This window comes from Schistocerca gregaria, chromosome 6, assembly GCF_023897955.1.
Source record: "Schistocerca gregaria isolate iqSchGreg1 chromosome 6, iqSchGreg1.2, whole genome shotgun sequence".
In the NCBI taxonomy this organism is placed as follows: domain Eukaryota; kingdom Metazoa; phylum Arthropoda; class Insecta; order Orthoptera; family Acrididae; genus Schistocerca; species Schistocerca gregaria.
In genome coordinates, this window is record NC_064925.1 from 377,666,653 (window position 1) to 377,686,570 (window position 19,918).

A 19,918-nucleotide genomic window follows, 5' to 3' on the forward strand; every position below is an offset into this window, starting at 1 on the left:
CACACACACACACACACACACACACACACACACACACACACACACACACACACATGAGAAAAATAGATAAACTAAAATCTGCAAAGATGCACCATTTACACACAAAAGGAATACCATATAAAAGCCAACACATACAGCTAAGAAGCGCACAGAAAACACACACACACACACACACACACACACACACACACACAAAGATAAAATGCAAACAAAATTCAAATTTGGCGCCGAACTCTCTGGTGAACAAATGAACACTGACTGGGCTGGGCCACATAACAAACCACAATCACACTGTGTTCTCCTGAGGTGAAAAGTGCTAGCATTATGCGGAGAATGGAAGTACTTGCCACACGAAAACCTAAGTAAAAATGAATATAGGTGCGAAAGATGGAATTACATTCTAGAAGATAGGTTAACTCCCAGCAAAATAAAAGAAAATGAAAACCCATGGATGATGGCACAGTGGTGCCGAAACATGTTTGGGTACTGAGAAAAACGGTGTTTTCCATAACTGGGGGACCTCACATCCAACAATTTTAACTGCAAACACGGCCAATACAAGGAGCTGCAAATCAAAATGATGGATATTTCAAAATATTGTTTGCTGATGTGCGTGTGATACTGCTGTGAGCCGTGTTGCATACATCGTGGAGGTTTTCAATTGAAACTCCATCAGCAGCAAGTATTTGTTATCATGTATTTATTATTTCTGGAAGATTATCGAAATTACTTATGTTCTGGAATAATAAATATTTGTGTAAATATCAGCGCTGTCTGTCCAGGAGCTCAGTTCTATTTCATTTGTATTTGGTGTCACTAATAAATGTGCTGTCAGTGCCAAGTGTTGTACTTAGTTGAAGATCCTCCATTATAATTTGGAGTTAATTGCTATTGCAATGAGAAATTGTTTGGTTCATATGCAGGGTACTTCACAATATCTACCTCACTGTGGGCCTAATTAGACAGTGTAAATGCTGACACCGACTCAGGGAGCAAATGGAATACAAACGGTACATTATTCAAGAGACCCGTATATTCAGGAGATCAGTAGATTCCAAGCCAGCAGTAAGTCAGCTGCACACTAGGCATCTATGAATGTTTTCTGAAGGTGCTGGGCGGGATCCAACAAAACGAGTGAAGGAATTCGACCAAGTTGCCAAATACAACACTTGGATGACATGATGTGTTTGGAAAATGTGTACATTTACTTGGATGTCACAGCCCAGTATTGGCTTGAGAACAGTGACGAGAAATTCAACAGCTGGGACAAATTCCAGGCAAAACTGAAGAAAACATTTGAGTGACAATCAACAGCAAGTCTATTTAGCAGAAGAGTTGAAGAATGTGTTCCAACATGATGTGGAAACAACACTGTATTTCATACTGACTGTTTTGGTCCTTCACAACATTCTCAATCTGAATATGACAGAAGCCAATAGGGTCACCATGTAGATGAAATGAGTTGCAGAGTGCATGTACCAGGCTCTTCTGGTATAGCATGTCACAGCCACGGAACAATTCATCAAGTTGGGCCAGTGCAGTGAGGAAATGCAACAGAAAAAGAGTCCTGAATGTGGTCCCTATCGCAGTTGTGGTAGACCACTATTACTTCACCTTTTTCTTATGCCAGGTAGTAGGAGAAGAGCTGTATCCTTTTATGACAGCCAGACATGTTGAACCTTCATCTTCTTCTGTAGTGGTCAATCCAAGGATTGGTTTGCAACATCTACAATCGTAGCTTGTCTCCATTCTGTGCGTATTTCATCTTTTCTCTTCATTTCTTTATACCTGTTACATCCCACATCTTTCACGATTTGATCAATGTGCCTCAGCTGTGGTCTTCCTCTTTGTCTTTTTCCCTCGACATGTTGGGTTCAGGAGTCCTTTATGTCTTAATATATGACCTGTAAATTGCACTCTTCTATTAACAGTGAAACTCCAGAAGCTTCTCTTATCACCTGGTCTTTCCAGAACCACTTCGTTTGTGACCTTGTCGATACATTTTATTTTGAGCATGTGTCTATAGCACCACATTTCAAAAGAATTTAGCTTCTGGTCTTCATCTGTCGCGAGTGTCCATGTTTCACACCCATATGATTTCAAAAATCTTTTCCTGATTTCAAGGCTGATGCTCTTAGATGTTAAGATGTTTTTCTTCTTGTTAAAAGCAGCCTTTGCTTGAGCAATTCTACTTCTCGTTTCTGCCTTGCTCCTTCCATTCCTGGTAATATTACTGCACAGATAAGTAAATTTATCAACTTGTTCAAGCAGTTCATTGCCTACATGAAATTGGACTTTCACTTGATCTTTTTTGTCGCATGCCATTACTTTTGTTTTTCCTTTATTAATTCTCATATTATATTCTTCCCCCATAACTTTATCCATTCTATTCAGTAGGACTATAAGATCATCTTCACTTTCAGCCAGGACAGCTATATCATCAGCATATCTTATCACATCTATTCGTTGTCCTTGAATTACTACACATGTCTGTGTATTTTCCCTTACTTTTTTTGGCACCTCTTCAATGTATAGGTTAAAGATAACACTAGATAGTGCGCAACCTTGTCGGACACCTTTCCATATCTTCACCTCTTTTTATTTTGTCCGTCCACGGACAACTGTCTCATTTTTGTACAGGTTCCTTGTAATTTTTCTATCTTTATAGTCTTATTCCTACTTTTTTGAGTACCTAAAACATCTTATCCCATTTAACATTATCAAAGGCTTTCTCTACATCTACGAAAGCTATGTATGTTGTCAGGTTCTTATCAAGTCGTTTCTCTATTATTAGTTTTGGACCAAATATTGCTTCTCTGGTTCCTCTATCTTTCCAGAATCCAGACTGGTCTTCGGAGACAGTAGCTTCGGCTTTTTGTTCTATGTGTTTTAGGATGATTGAGGTTACTATTTTAGAGGCGTAACTAGGCTGAGCATCCTATAATTTTCACATCTTGTAGCATTTGCCTTCTTTGGAATGGGGAGCATAATGTTTTTCTCAAAGTCTGTAGGAATTTTACCCTTCTTATACATGTTGACAACAAGATTATACAACTCCTGATTCAGTTTTGCTCCTCCAGATTTCAGAAGTTCATCTGGGATATTGTCTTTACCAGGCAATTTGTTGTTTCAATTTTTTCAGAGCTAGTTCAAACTCTTCCTTTAATATAGGTTCACCTATGTCGTGTGGATCTACTTCTGTTTCTTCTTCCATGATGTTTTCAGGCAGTTTTGGTCTGCTGTACAGTTTTCCTATAAATTGTTTCCATCTTCTTGCAACTTCATCATCGTCATCCAACATATTGCCATTTTCATCCATCACAGCCCTACACTTGTTTCTTCTGTCTCCAAAGAAATGTCTCACACATTTATAGGTCTTGTCAATATTTCCCTTTCTCATGTTGTCCTCAACTGAAATACAGAGATCATCAATGTATTTTTCACTTGCTTGTTTTGCCTCTCTGTTGATTCTGTTTTTCAGTCTCCTGTATTACTCTTGGTCTTCTCTCTTCACAGAATTTTTTAATTTCCTTCTTTCTTCCATCATATTTAGTAGGTCATGTTGAACCAAGTACACAATAAATAGCAGCCACGAATGTAGAGCCCATGCATAATAGAGGTCCTTAGCACCAATATCCAAGACCAGTCGATTGACCATGTAGAGTTGACTGGGCCAAATTGGTCTTGTCAAACAACCCCAACACCTGATCAACATAGGTAGAACCAACTCCTCTGCCTATTGTAACGCCTGCAGAAAGACACACATTTGCAGGATGGAGGACAACACACTGGTCCCTTTTCACTGTGGATGCCATGAACATGTCCACTACTGCAGAGAGAAAGAAGTGTGTTCAGTGGCTTACACCACAAAATGACAAGCAACAAAACAGTCGTATTCATCCCAGTCAACTGAAGACAATTATAGTTTATCTATGGGCCAAAGCTTATCACCATACTTTGCATAATGTCACATCTGAACATGCCATTGTCATTCCCAGACAGGCATCAGCTTCTCAGCTTAACACTGAATTCAGGAAAACTAAGCAAGGCCACCATCTAAGGAGGTGAGGGCACCACTAGCGAAAATTCTCGATGGATGAAAGTTATCAAGATGGCAGTAAGTCTCATTGGTGGCCAACTGGATCAGGTGCTAGTTGACTCAGGGACTTCTTTTTCTGTAATGTTACATTGGAGGTATGAAGTGTGATAGAGCTCTAAAAATATTTCAGGGGCCAGTGCCTATTTATAATGTTAGATATATGAAGTACCTAAACTTCATCTGCACATTCAAGAAATAACAGAGCACACAGTGAATATGTACATTAATATGACACGTTGTCCTTGTATTAAGTTGACAAATCTGATATTGTAAAATGATACTTGGACAAATAAATTACTAAAACTAATACATGACTCCCAATTCCCTGTCCTCTGCTAGTTCATGCAGCTAGTTCCAGTAGTTGCTGCCAGTATAGGTATATCAGACAAGAGTACACTTCGTACTGGTAACCACCTCATGATGTCCAATTTTTCAGACATTTAATGATGGCTTCTAGCCCTCTCATATTTTGTTTATGTATGTTGTTGTTTGTCTGACAAGTGTATGTATTGTATGTATGCATGATTATTTAATGGTGCAAAATTCCCATGTGCCCTGTTAATAACTGATTGTAAATATTTATGAGGGTAATCCCAAAAGTAAGGTCTTCTATTTTTTATAAGTACAGAACTCTGTTTGTGTGGCGGTTGGTCACACTGTTATGAAGAGTGCTTCACACTCTGTGTGTAGAAATGCACATGCCGTGCTGTGGCACTCAGTCTTGGCTTGGCAGCATTTGAGAATGGAGCTCCTGTTGGATGTTACTGCCAAGTGTGAATTGTGCGCAGTTATTCGGTTTTTGAACGCAAAGGGCACTGTGCCAATTGAAATCCATCACCAATGGACGAAAGTGTATGGTGAGTCGAGCATGGATGTCAAAAATGTTTGTAATTGGTGTAGAGAGTTTGCAGCTGGTTGGACCAAAATTCACGACGAACAAAGGGGTGGGAGAGTGCCAGTTTCTGAGGAGACAATGCTGAAGGTTGAACAAAGCATGTGTGAAGATCGGTGGATCACCCTGGATTATCTCTGCACATTGGTTCCTGAGGTTTCCCAAAGCACTGCTCACAGAATTTTAACAGAAACATTGAACTACTGGAAGGTGTGCGCAAGATGGGTACCATGCATGCTGACTGAGGACCACATGTAGCAACGGGTGGATGCTTCCCGCACATTTCTTCACCGCCTTGCAACGGAACAAGACAACTTTCTGGACTCAATTGTCATGGGTGACGAAACCTGGGCATTCCAGTTTATCCCTGAGACCAAGCAACAATCACACCAGTTCATAATTTTCTGAACAGCATGGCGGCGAGCTGGTATAACACGGGTATACAAAAACTGCCACAGCGTCTACAAAAATGCATCAACAGAAATGGTATTACGTCAAAAAATAGCTAAATGTTCAACTTGTAAACTGATCTAAACCACTGTAGAAATAAACAGGTCTATGTACTTATAAAAAAAATAGGAGACCTTACTTTTGGGATTACCCTCGTATCAGATATTTTACACACTAATGTGATGGGATGTGCTTTATGGCTTTTGAGCTATTTGTGACCGGAACAGGAAAAGGGAGGAGTGACGATGATACACCAATTGCCTACACCACAAACCATAAAGTTGCTTGTGGCATCAAGACATAGCTGTGTCTCTGTTTCCCTGATCTGAAGTTTGAAGCACATGTTTACACTCCTTGAGAATAAAATCAGTCATACACATGAAAAATGTTTGAAGAAGACAGCTCTTTAAATAATAATGTTGTAGGTGGTCCACATTTGTATTTCTCCAATGCGTCAATCAACTCATCCAGTCAGTAATTTATGGACTTGTAATTTGATGTAGAATCTGTGTCATGATTGTCATTGTAATGAAGTTCGCAGTATGTGTTTATGACTTGCAAACAACTTTTGAACATTCACATAGTACTACCTAAACTAAGAATGTGTTGGATGTGGAAAATCTTTGATTACATTTTACTTTCTGTGTGCTATCTAAAAATTTGGATGTATCACTTGTGAGCTGAGTTTTATAGATACAGATATTTTGTTTTCTTTTCTAGGGGTGGAAACTGGTGGGATTCTTGGTATAATGCGGCTAAATCCAAGGTTTGTACATTATACAGTTTTTCTCACCCGTGTGACACTGGATAAAAGTGTTTTTTCATGTACTACTGCACATGTTTTAAAAACAATAAAGTTTGATTCGTGTAAAATACAAACTCACTTAAAATCACTATCACACTCCCATTTTCATTCACTTTCACTTATACCCAGTTTATAAGAATGTAAAATGTCAACTACGTTAACGTGAAACTCCACTCACATTAGCCCTCAGCGCAGTCTCTGGTCTTTGCTAAGAGCAAATCATGGAAGTAATGAGATTCCATGTGTTATCCAATTCATATCTGCTCTCCTTGTTGATAAGGTTTTCTGGCATGCCTGTTTCCACATGTTAGTTAATAATGGAACCCCAAACCATTGTGACAGTAGTCAAAATTGTTATTTTATCATATTCTATTGCATACCCAGTGGCTATACACATTTATAACAGATAGTCACAAAAAGCAAGTGCAGATTGGTGTTCTGTGCAATATTCTTGCACAGTGCATGTGATCTTATCTGTACAAACCATACCACATTGGCAAGGCATTTTATAGACTTCATTTTTCCCCAATAATAAATCATCTTTTATCAATCCAAGACAATTTGCAACCTTAGTTGGTGGATGGGAAACCACTTTAAATTTTTGGAAGATGGTGCTTATCTTGATTAAGAAGTTATCACCACACACAAGGAAAGCTGTAGATATTGTTGGTATATTCTCCTAATGAGTGTTGAGTTGCATTGCAACAAAATGTCCATTAATTTGGCCTTTTTCGTGGGGCTACACTAGGAAGGCATTTTAGCTGGTTCCACGGTTCTTTTCTCAAAATCATCCATAAAAAAGTTGGTAACTAGGAAGAAATAGGACTTTCCATGATAAACTTGTCATTTTGTTCAAAAATGCCTTAGCAAATAGAAAATAGGGTGAGATAAGGTCTGCCTGAAATTTATTGCTGATCAATGCCAAAAACTCTGAGTGGGATCCTTGTAAAAAGCGAGACCACATCAAACTGCACAGGGCCCCTGTGAGTGCAACCCACCAGAGAGCTGAGTCTGGCATTTCTGCCACAGGAGGCATTGCTCACTGTCAGTGTGATCGACCTTAAAATTATGATCCCAGTGCACTTGCCAGCTTGCATAGCACACTAACAAATTGTACGAGATGAATGGTTGATGGCAGTCTTTGATGGCTGACCTGAAGGTGAAGATGTCTGCAAGTGGTCAGATGAAATATTGTGTGCGATAGTAGACTATGACTGGTTGCAATCTCTGGACGTTATCAAACTTTGTCATTATTAAAATCAACTGTTTCAGTTCTAATTGAGCTATAGAAAAAGGCTATAATAATAATAATACAGGGAAGTGTGATTGGCTGATCGCTTACAATTATCACTAATTTAGGGAGAAGTCAGGCACGTCACAAAATCTTGAAGGTCGTACCACAGTAATCTCATTATTATTATTATTGGTGTTTTGCCCTTAAAGAGTGCATTTGGAGTAAACTACATGGCCAGTTCGTTTTGCTGCCTTCCTTGCTGCCCAAACTTCCCTCATTCGCTTGCTGTGTTTCTGTTTCTAGTCCTCTGTCCATGCTTCTTGTCGGCTTTGTGTCTTTGGCTTCATCTTAATTGCCTTTTTGGTTGCCCATATTTCTTTCATCTTCCGGCTGTGATCTTGCTTGTGTTCTTCGGCCCATTTTAGCCTGTTCGTTTGTCACATTGTATCTCATGTAGTTTACTTTTCTTAATGATGTTTCTGAATTTTATTCTGTCGTTTATTGTGTCTGCTGTTATGTTGAGTTGGTTCAGGTCGTTTTTTACCTCTGGCACCCATTTGTTGTTTCTAGTGATTACCCAGTCAAGATCTGTTTGGTCAGCCTGTGATGGCATTCTGTATAGGTGTCCATAGAATTGTAGTCTGCATTTTCTAATCTTTTCTGTGATTGTCTCCGTATGTTTGTATAGTTCCTCTGTAGGTTTCTTGATCCATATTCCATTGTTGTTAGTTGCACCAAATATTTTCCTAAGTATTTCCCGTTCTACTTTTTCTAGTTGTCTGATACGTGTATGCCCTAGGATTAGTGTGGTCCCTGCTGCATATAGTGCCTCGGGGAGCACCACTGTGTTGTAGTGGCGTAATTTGGCTTTTTGTGAGATAGACTTCTTGTTGTAATGATTCCACACTACTTTGCATGCCTTGTCCAGTTTAGTCTTTCTTTCTTTGTTTGAGTCTCTGTTATGTCCACTCATTTGTAGTGTTTCACCGAGGTATTTGAAGTTTGCTGTTTTGTAAATTGTGCCATACTTTGTGTTCAGAGATGAGAGTTTCTTTGTGCTCATAAACTGTGTCTTTTCGTAAGAGATCTGTAGTCCAGTTACAGTAATCTCATTGTATATAGAAACAGAGAGGACAGATCAGTTGGTTAACAAACACCTGCCCTCTGGTGTCAGTGTAAAATACATTCCATGAAAAGTGGCATACTGAAGTTTGTACTCACAAGTGCCACAAACTGGAGAATGTCCTCACCAAAGGAGGAAACCACATGTAACTATACTGTGTCTTAATCATAGAGAAGCAGTTTATTTTACCAGCTGCAGTTTCATTTACACCACTTTTAGACCCTTTTCATAGCACCACTGCTTGACCTGTATCTCAACAGCGAGGATATAACACGTATTAGGATGGCGTGTTGAGCTATGGGACTTCTTTTTCTTGCCTACCATATCTGCTACTTCATTTTCCTGAATTGAGAGAGAGAGAGAGAGAGAGAGAGAGAGAGAGAGAGAGAGAGAGAGAGAGAGAGAGAGAAGGTTATTCAGTGATAGTACCAGTATATGAACAAGTTTTAAAATGCAATGTTCATCCTGTTTCTCTAATCCAGTTGATTGGTATTTAGTTTACTTAATATGATATCTGTGAAGGTTAACATATAAAATAGGCTGGGTTTATACGTACAATGACTGTGGCTTTCGATAAGCCATTAGTGGTACACTGTCTTACCAAGACAAGTGGTGTTATGTCTGGGTGAACTTTTATATGCCTAGCTGCTGGTAGAAACACCATGATATCCTGTTCTATACATAAAAACAGTTCCAATGAGTTAGGTATCTTGTCTGGAACAATAATATCTGTTCAACAGAAAGGGGTTTCAGGTAGCCCACTGTGATCTTCAGATTAATATGTCAGTAACAGGAGAGTTAAATGACTCAGAATGTATTCTTGATAATTGAGAGGAGAGTAATTTTGAAAAGGTGTCACCCAACATGTACAATGGAATCTGGCAAGCACTTGAGGAATGGAACACTATTGTGGAAGCAATCACATCAGGCTACATGAACATACTGTCAACAAATTATGACTATAGTCCGATTAAAATTACTTGAAAGTTGACAACTATCAACTTGCCGCTACAGTGTTGCTACACCCACTGATGGCTACCTCTCAGTTATACGCCACACACACACACACACACACACACACACACACACACGGTGGTTCACTTAACAAATGTTGTTAATAACATGGAGCAGTGTTAGAAGCAGCTGCAGTGAAGTATGAAGTATGACAGAATGGGAGATGCTCAGTCGACAGATGATTTTAACTGGCCGATGACTGAACTGCAGCACATGACGTGTTTTTTGGCCATATAACCACAACCTCATGAAGTGCAACATATCTAAGAAAATGGAAATTAACAGTCTGTGTGTGTGTGTGTGTGTGTGTGTGTGTGTGTGTGTGTGCGTGCGTGCGTGCGTGCGTGCGTGCGTGTGTGTGTGTGCGAGAGAGAGAGAGAGAGAGAGAGAGAGAGAGAGAGAGAGAGAGAGAGAGATGAAATATGAAATAAAAGGGCCACACCCAGGATTCCAGGATTCCAGATCCAAACACACCAAAAAAGAAAGCTGCGCAATGAACTGGAAGTGAATTGACTAATTGTTGTGGCAGTTTGCAACTGCAACTATTTGGGACTGACTCTGGTTGGAGAAATCCATCTGTTCTTGTTGTTTTCAGTCCAGAGACTGGTTTGATGCCGCTCTCCATGTCACTCTATTTTGTGCAAGCCTCTTCATCTCCTAGTACCTGCTGCGATGTACATCCTTCTGAATCTGCTTAGTGTATCCATCTCTTGGTCTCACTCTATGATTTTTTACCCTCCACGCTGCCTTCCAGTACTAAATTGGTGATCCCTTGATGCCACAGAACATGTCCTAGCAACCGATCCCTTCTTCTAGTCAAGTTGTGCCACAAATTTCTCTTCTCACCAATACTACTCAATATATCCTCATTAGTTATATGGTCTACCCATCTAATCTTAAGCATTCTTCTATAACACCACATTTCGAAAGCTTCTATTCTCTTCTTGTCTAAACTATTTATCGTCCATGTTTCACTTCCATGCATGGCTACACTCCACTCAAATACTTTCAGAAACGACTTCCTGACACTTAAGTCTATACTCGATGTTAACAAATTTCTCTTCTTCAGAAATGCTCTCTTTGCCTTTGCCATAGCCAGTCTACATTTTATATCCTCTCTACTTCGACCATCATCAGTTATTTTGCTCCCCAAATAGCAAAACTCGTTTATTACTTGAAGTGTCTCATTTCCTCATCTAATTCCCTCAGCATCACCTGATTTAATTTGACTACATTCCATTATCCTCGTTTTCCTTTTGTTAAAGTTCATCTTATATCCTCCTTTCAAGACACTGTCCATTCTGTTCAACTGCTCTTCCAGGTCCTTTGACTTCAAAGTTTTTATTTCTTCTCTGTGGATTTTAATTCCAACTGCAAATTTTTCTTTTGTTTCCTTTACTGCTTACTCAAAACACACATTGAATAACATCGAGGATAGGGTACAACCCTGTCTCATGTAAATAGCCTTTTGCTCCCTGTATTTTCCCCCTGCCACCTTCAGAATTTGAAAGGGACTATTCCAGTCAACATTGTCAAAAGCTTTCTCTAAGTCTACAAATGCTAGGAACTTGGGTTTGCCTTTCCTTAATCTTCCTTCTAAGATAAGTCGTAGGGTCAGTGTTGCCTCATATGTTCCAACATTTCTACGGAATCCAAACTGATCTTCCCTGAAGTCAGCTTCGACCAGTTTTTCCATTCATGTGTAAATAATTCATGTTAGTATTTTGCAGCTGTGACTTATTAAACTGATAGTTCAGTAATTTTCACATCTGTCAACACCTGCTTTCTTTGGGATTGGAATTATTATATTCTTCTTGAAGTCTGATGGTATTTTGCCTGTCTCGTACATCTTGCTCACCATATGGTAGAGTTTTGTCAGGACTGGCTCTCCCAAGGCTATCAGTAGTTCTAATGGAATGTTATCTACTCCCGGAGCCTTGTTCCGACTTCGGTCTTTCAGTGCTCGTTAAATTCTTCATGCAGTATCATATACCCCAGTTCATCTTCATCTAAGTCCTCTTCCATTTCCATAATATTGCCCTCAAGTACATCACCCTTGTATAGGTCTTCTATATGCCCCTGCCACCTTTCTGCTTTCCCTTCTTTGCTTAAAACTGGGTTTCCATCTGATGTCTTGATATTCATACCAGTGGTTCTCTTTTCTTCAAGGTCTCTTTAATTTTTCTGTGGGCTGTATCTATCTTTCCCCTAGTGATATATGCCTCTACATCCTTACATTTGTGCTCTACCCATCCCTGCTTAGCTATTTTGCACTTCCTGTCGCTCTCATTTTTGAGACGTTTGTATTCCTTTTTGCCTGCTTCATTTGCTGCATTTTTATATTTTCTCCTTTCATCAGTTACATTTAATATTTCTTCTGTTACCCAGGGATTTCTACTAGCCCTCATATTTTTACCTACTTGATCCTGTGCTGCCTTCACTATTTCATCTCTCAAAGCTACCCATTCTTCATCTACTTTATTTCTTGCCCCTATTCTTGTCAATTGTTCCCTAATGCTCTGCCTGAAACTCTCTACAACCTCTGGTTCTGTCAGTTTATTCAGGTCCCATCTCCTTAAATTTCCAAACCTTTGCAGTTTCTTCAGTTTTAATCTACAGTTCATAAGAAATAGATTGTTGTCGGAGTCCACATCTGCCCCTGGAAATGTCTTACAATTTAAAACCTGGTTCCTAAATCTCTGTCTTACCATTATGTATCTTCCAGTATCTCCAGGCCTCTTCCATGTATACAACCTTCTTCATGATTCTTGAACCAAATGTTAGCTTTGATTAAGTTATGCTCTGTGCAAAATTCTATTAGGCGGCTTCCTCTTTCAGTCTGTACTCCCATTTCATATTCACCTACTATGTTTCCTTCTCTTCCTTTTCCTACTATCGAATTCCAGTCATCCATGACAAATTTTCACCTTCCTTCACTGTCTGAATAATTTCTTTTATCTCATCGTACATTTCATCAATCTCTTCGTCATCTGCGGAGCTAGTTAGCATATAAACTTATACTACTGGGTAGGCATGGGCTTGGTATCTATCTTGGCCACAATAATGCATTCACTATGCTGTTTGGACTAGCTTATATGTGTTGCTATTTCTTTATTCATTATTAAACCTTCTTCTGTGTTACCCTTATATGATTTTGTATTATTAACCCTGTATTAACCTTACCAGAAGTCTTGTTCCTGCTGTCATCAAACTTCATCAATTCCCACTATATATAAATTTAACCTATCCATTTCCCTTTTTAAATTTTCTAACCTACTTGCTCAATTAAGAGATCTGAAATTCCAAGCTCCGATCCATAGAATGCCAGTTTTGTTTCTCCTGATAACAACGTCCTCTGAGTAGTCCCCACCTGAGATCTGAATGGGGGACTATTTTACCTCCAGAATATTTTTCCCAAGAGGATGCCATCATCATTTAACTATACAGTAAAGCTGCATGCCCTCGGGAAAAATTATGGCTGTAGTTTCCCCTTGCTATCAGCCATTTGCAGTACCAGCACAGCAAGGCCATTTTGGTTGTTTTTACAAGGTCAGATCAGTCAATCATCCAGACTGTTGCCCCTGAAACTACTGAAAAGGCTTCTGCCCCTCTTCAGGAACCACATGTTTGTCTGGTCTCTCAACAGATACCCTTCCGATGTGGTTGCACCTGCGATACGGATATCTGTATCTCCAAGGCATGCAAGCCTCCCCATCAATAGCAAAGTTCATGGTTCATGGGGGTAAAACCGTCTAAATCATGTGAAGTGTCAACTCTTAAGTAATTTTAACTGGATATTAGTACTAAACTATTCACTTTAATGGTTATGGGAATTACCTTATGTTTATGAATAATCAGGTACTTTGAAATAAAACAATGCACCTCTTCATACACTATTCACTGCTATTTCATCTAATACTTCAAGCAACACATTTATATAATTTTAATACAGTGGAAAACCTCAAATGCTTACAAACATTGGAGTTAAGTGAAATTTATCTCCTTTAGTGCCAGTATTCTGATAGATTATTGAAGAATTGGCTAACAGGGTATCCTTTAACTTTGCTTTTGAATATGTGGGGAGTTTCAGTATCCTACCTAATGTCTACCATCAACATATTACAGACTTTCACACCATAATATATAACTTTATTCTGAACCCTAGACAGACATGCATTGTCTTCTTGAAAATTCTTCACTTTTATTATTATGGATACAAATTGCGGGATTCATCATCAGTTCACTCATTATGAACCACAGATATCATTAGGGAGTTAATACTTGATAATTGCAAGACCCCTGAAGACGTCTCTGCTAAATATTTGGTTGTCAGCTTTATGCAGTATTTCTACATGATCCTTACAGGACTTAACAATCCCCGCAGGGGGTCCACAACTCTTATGTGGGTATGTGCGTAGCGAGCACGGGACCCCGAGCTAATGTGGTCCTCCTTCCTTTCCGGGCTGCATACCTTCCTTTTCCGCATCCTTCCCTATGCCCGATCTTCGCCCCCGCTCCCCTCACCTCTGGCTCTTTCCTTCCCTTTCTCCCCCTCTGGGAGTATGTTTTGTGCCTACGTCCAGAGACGGATGCTTGAAAATGTAACACATTCTTCGCTTTCTCTGCTTGCTCGTCTTCATCCTCCTCTTGTCGTTCTCTTTTCCTTACCTCTTCTCTTTATCCTTTTCTCCGCTGCGGCGTTTGAGGCCTCTCTTCTTTCCCTTCCCTTTCTTTGTTTTTCCCTTTCTTTTTTTTCCTCCCTGTGCGTGTCTGAAGGCCGACCCACGCATTTTCATGCGTAGCCAGTGACGGGGTAACGCGTAATTCCCCGCCCCGGGTAGACAGGTAGGACACATATGTACCCCCTGGTAACGGCAAAGCCCAGGGAGTGGTGATTACCCGAGCTGATACTTTCCGAAAGTGCTGATTGGTCCCTCCGCCCATTTCTGGGGAGGTGTGACCTGAGGTGTGAAGAATCACCTAAGGCGGGAGTGCCCTCAGAGAGGGCCCCCACAAGGGAGGAGCACGCCATTGGAGACTCCGGTAATCATGGGGATTCTTCCGCAATGGTTTCCTCATCTTTCACTATGTCTGCTCACAAGCGTAAGTTCACTGAGTCACAGCCACAGACAGTTCTTCCATCGTTGCCACAGTTCCTTGTTGTTTCTCGGTCTGACGAAGGTCACAACTTCTCCACGGTCAACCCTTTCATTATTCAGAAAGGTGTCGACACAATTGCAGGTCCTGTAAAGTCTTGTTTCAGATTACAGAATGGCACCTTGTTGTTAGAAACAGCCAGTGCCCTCCAGGCACAAAAATTGCTCCGTACTTCACTGCTCCACACCTTCCCTGTCCGGGTGGCAGCGTACCACACTTTAAATTCCTCACGTGGAGTCGTTTATACACGCTCCCTCGACGGATTGTCCGACGAGGAAATTCAACACTACCTGTCTGACCAGGGCATAACGGCTGTTCATAGAGTCATGAAAAGGGTTGACACGAACATCGTTCCAACCCGTACTGTCTTCTTGACATTTGACAGAGTTCAACTCCCATCGGAAATAAAAGCGGGCTATGAGATAATTTCCGTTCGCACCTATGTCCCAAACCCTACGCGTTGCTATCGGTGTCAGCGGTTCAATCATACCAGCCATTCCTGTTCCAACGCAGCAAAATGTGTTACGTATGGCAACGATGCCCATGAGGGTGCTTGTCCACCTCCATCCTCTCATTGCATCAACTGTATGGGTGACCACACTGCTTCCTCTTGAGATTGCCCCATTTTTAAAGACGAAAAGCTCATTCAGGAAATCAGAGTGAAGGAAAAGGTGTCGACGTTTGCTGCTCGAAAATTATTCGCCAGTCGAAAGCCCACTGTGCCTCAGACAGGAAAATACAGCACTGTCGTTGCCTCTCCTCGGCCAACAAAGGAGGCAGCCACGCAGACTTGTGATCTCACCTATAGTGACACGGTCATCAGATCGGCCAGGGCAAAGATCGCCCGTTCAACCTCCCCACTTTCGCCTTCTCACTCTATGGCTCACCCTTCATCGGGTTCTGCTAAATCCCGATCCCTAAAGTCAGACACCCGGACTTCCAAAAAAGAGCATACTCGTGAAGATTTTTTACGTACCCCAACTTCACAAGCGTCGGTTCCTCCTTCATCTAAACATCATGTTTCCAAGACGTCTAATAATAAACCCAGTTCCTCTCCTTCTCCGCCATGGCGTGTCTCATCTACAGCACCACCTGGCGGTAACCGCCCTTGGTCGTCTTCTGTGTCGCCGAGGCGCACAGCTGGCGGCCGATCAACTGGTCGATCGCTGGTGGCAGGAGCTGCTCCTGAACAACCTATGGATCAGGATCTTCTGCCTTCGGCTGAGTGCCGTTCCACGCTGTCGGTCACAAGCTCTGAGTAGTCGTTGAGTTGACGGCAACCTTGGTCACATTCTTCCATTTTCTGTCGACCCTATGTCCATTATCCATTGGAATATCCGCAGAATTCGAGCCAATCAGGATGAATTGACGATCATCTTATGATCCTACTTGCATCTTCTGTCTTCAGGAAACAGAGCTGCGTCCCCACGACCGCTTTGTTTTCCCCCATTTTCAGTCAGTCCGATTTGATCTTCCCTCTGTTGAAGGCACTCCAGCACATGGAGGACTCATGATTCTTCTCCATAATACTCTCCATTATCACCCAATCCCCTTAAACACTTCCTCCCAAACAGTCGCTGTCCGTCTCTCCCTTTCTGGATACACCTTCTCTCGTTGTACTGTATACATTCCATCGTCCACACCAATGGCACGAGCTGATCTCCTTCATCTTCTTGGTCAGCTTCCACCCCCACTATTTGCTGGTTGGGGACTTCAATGCCCACCACCCGCTTTGGGGATCTCCACATCCTTGTTCGCGTGGCTCACTATTGCTAGACATCTTCCACCAAGCGGATCTTGGTTTGCCTCAACACTGGGGACCCTACATTTTTGTCTGCCTCCATGACAAATTTCTCTCATTTGGACCTTTCGGTCGGTACTGTTCCGCTAGCTCGGCGCTTCGAATGGTTCGCCCTTGCTGATACGCACTCGAGTGACCACTTTCCATGCGTCCTTCGATTGCAGCCACAACTGCCATATATGCGCCTGAGATGCTGGAAGTTTGCCCAAGCCGATTGGACACTTTTTTCGTCTTTAGCGACATTCGATGACCGTGACTTTCGTAGCATCGACGATGAGGTCACTCATATTACAGACGTTATTCTTACAGCTGAGGAACGTTCAATACCTCGCACCTCCAAATTGCCTCCGCTACCCCCCACCCCCCCCCCCTCCCGCGCCTCCCCCCCGGTTCCTTGGTGGAACGAGGCATGCCGTGACGCAATACGTGAGCAGTGACGTGCTCTTTGCGTTTTCAGACACCATCATACTTTGGCCAACTGTATCCGCTACAAGCAGTTCTGTGCGCAGTGCCATCGCGTCATCCACGATAGCAAGAAGGGAAGTTGGGACTTCTTTACTAGCTCATTTAACACCTTCACTCCCTCCTCGGAAGTTTGGAGTCAGATTCGACGGTTATCAGGCGCGCCTAGTTTCTCCCCAGTCTCTGGGTTCACTGTTGCGCATGATACATTAGTGGACCCCGTCGCAATTTCTAACTCATTGGGTCAACACTGTGCAGAGATTTGGAGCTCTTGAAATTACCCGCCAGAGTTCCTCACAAAGAAACGTGCAGCGGAAGTGTGACCTCTTGCTTTCTCCTCTCAAAATCGCGAAAGCTACAATACTGTTTTCTCCATGCGGGAACTCCAACATGCACTCTCTCCTTCTCGCTCCTCCGCCCCAGGACCGGATGGTATCCACATCCAAATGTTGCTGCATTTATCATACCATAGTCTGTGTTACCTCCTTCGCCTTTATAATCGAATTTGGACTGACAGTACTTTTCCCAGACGATGGCGGGAAGCTATCGTCATTCCTGTTCCGAAACCTGGAAAGGACAAACATGTCCCCTCTAGCTATCGCCCCATTTCTTTCACGAGTAGTGTATGTAAGGTTTTGGAGCGTATGGTGAATTGCTGTTTAGCTTGGTGGCTGGAGTCCCGCAGTCTTTTAACACCTGCCCAATGCTGTTTCTGAAAGAATCATTCTGCAGTTGACCATCTTGTTGCTCTCTCCACTTATGTCATGAACAATTTTCTCCAGAAACGCCAAATAGTAGCAATATTTTTTGATCTGGAGAGAGCATACGATACCTGTTGGAGGGCAGGCATGCTCCGCACACTGTTCTCTTGGGGCTTTCGCGGTCGGTTGCCTCTTTTTCTTCGCGAATGGCAGAGCGCACATTTAAAGTGCGGGTGAACACTACTCTCTCCCGTACTTTCTCCCAAGAAAACGGGGTACCCCAGGGCTCCGTACTAAGTGTTGTACTGTTTGCCATAGCCATTAATCTAGTTATGGATTGTCTCCTTCCTGATGTCTCGGGCTCCCTCTTTGTGGACGATTTTGCGATCTACTACAGCTCTCAACGGACCAGCCTTCTTGAAAGACGTCTTGAAAGCTGTCTCGATCGCCTCCACTCTCGGAGCATCGAAACAGGCTTCCGCTTTTCTCCCAGTAAGACCGTTTGTGTCAATTTTTGGCGTTGTACGGAGTTTCTTCCACCTTCCTTACATCGAGGACCAGTCAACCCTCCATTTTCGGATGTCGCTAAATTCTTGGGTCTTATGTTTGACAGAAAACTGTGCTGGTCCTCCCACATTTCCTATCTTTCAGCTCACTGTCTGTGATCCCTCAACACCCTCCGTGTCCTGAACGGAACCTCCTGGGGAGCAGACCGAGTGGTCCTTCTCCGCCTCTATCGCACCTTAGTGTGCTCAAAATTGGACTCTGGAAGCATAGTTTACTCCTCTGCTTGGCCATCTGTTCTTCGGCGTCTCGATTCTATCCACCACTGTGGTTTACGTTTAGTGTCTGGAGCTTTTTACACCAGCCCTGTGGAAAGCCTTTGTGCTGAGACTGCTGAACCTCCGCTGTACAATCGGCGAGCTGCCCTTCTAAGTCGTTATGCTAGCCATTTGTCTTCCATGCCTGCTAATCCGGCCCATGACATTTTTTTCAACGCCTCCTTTGATTTAGGGTATGCAGGCCCCCCTTCTTCCCTACTACCACCGGGAGTCCGCTTCCGTCAACTGCTCCATTTACTTTCCTTCCGCTTTCTTAAAACTTTCTTGACAACTTGGGGTACAGCACCGCCTTGGCTCCGTCCCCGGACCTGCCTGCTCCGTGATCTTTGTCAGTTTCCCAAGGATGGTACCCCTTCACTTGTTTATCGTCAGTCATTTTCTGCTCTATGCGCACAAATGAAGGCTGCCACATTTATTTACACTGATGGCTCAAAAACATTGTTTGGTGTAGGGAGTGCCTATATTGTTGGCGACACCCCAAATCGATTTCGGCTTCCCGACCAGTGTTCGGTTTATACTACGGAGTTTTACGCTGTTCTCCAGGCTGTCCAATACATCCATCGCCATCATTGGATGCAGTATGTTATCTATTCAGATTCTCTCGGCTCTCTCCTCAGTCTCCAAGCTCTCTACCCTGTCCACCCTCTCGTCCACCGGATTCAGGACTGCCTACGCTTGCTTCATTTGGGAGGCGTCTCAGTGGTGTTCCTCTGGATCCCAGGACATGTTGGTATCTGTGGAAATGAGGTGGCCGATATAGCGGCCAAGGCTGCAGTCTCTCTTCTTCGGCCAGCTATTCGCACGATTCCCTTCATCCATCTATGGAATGTTTTAGGGCATGCACATTGCTCGACACTTCCCGGGACATGAAAGCTCTTCCCTGTGCTTGGACCACTTCCTCCCGAACACGTCGTCAGGAGGAGGTAATTTTAACGAGACTCCGGATAGGGCACTGTCTTTTTAGCCATCAACATCTTTTAAGCGGCGATCCTCCCCCACTGTGTCTCCACTGCCCTCAGCTGTGGACGGTAAGACACCTTTTACTTGAGAGCCCCTATTTTACTCTGTTACGCGCCCGTCTACAGCTGTCGCCTGAAATATCGTCCATTTTAGCAGATGACACGCGCTCAGCCGATCGCGTTCTCAAGTTTATTAGTGCCAGTGAGATGACGTCAGTCATTTGAAGCTCTTTTTGGGGACGATCAACCCTCTTCTATAGTGGTTTTTTAAAGCTTTCCTTCTGTTCTTAGTTTCTCCAATTTTTGAGGTTTGTTCCAATTGCTGCTGGTTTCCAGTTTCGTTTTTTTACCTTTTCGTAAGTCACAGGCCGAGCGCTAA

The 19,918-nt window shown here is 42.4% G+C and overlaps 1 protein-coding gene across 1 annotated transcript in view; it reads left to right on the forward strand.

Annotated features, from left to right (window-relative positions):
- Positions 1-19,918, forward strand: part of LOC126278059 (BSD domain-containing protein 1-like) — an 86,952-nt gene that overhangs the window by 18,509 nt on the left and 48,525 nt on the right. Inside the window, exon 3 of the mRNA XM_049977878.1 lies at positions 6,162-6,207. Within this exon, the coding sequence (XP_049833835.1) occupies positions 6,162-6,207 (46 nt within the window). The remainder of the gene's footprint in view (positions 1-6,161; positions 6,208-19,918) is intronic.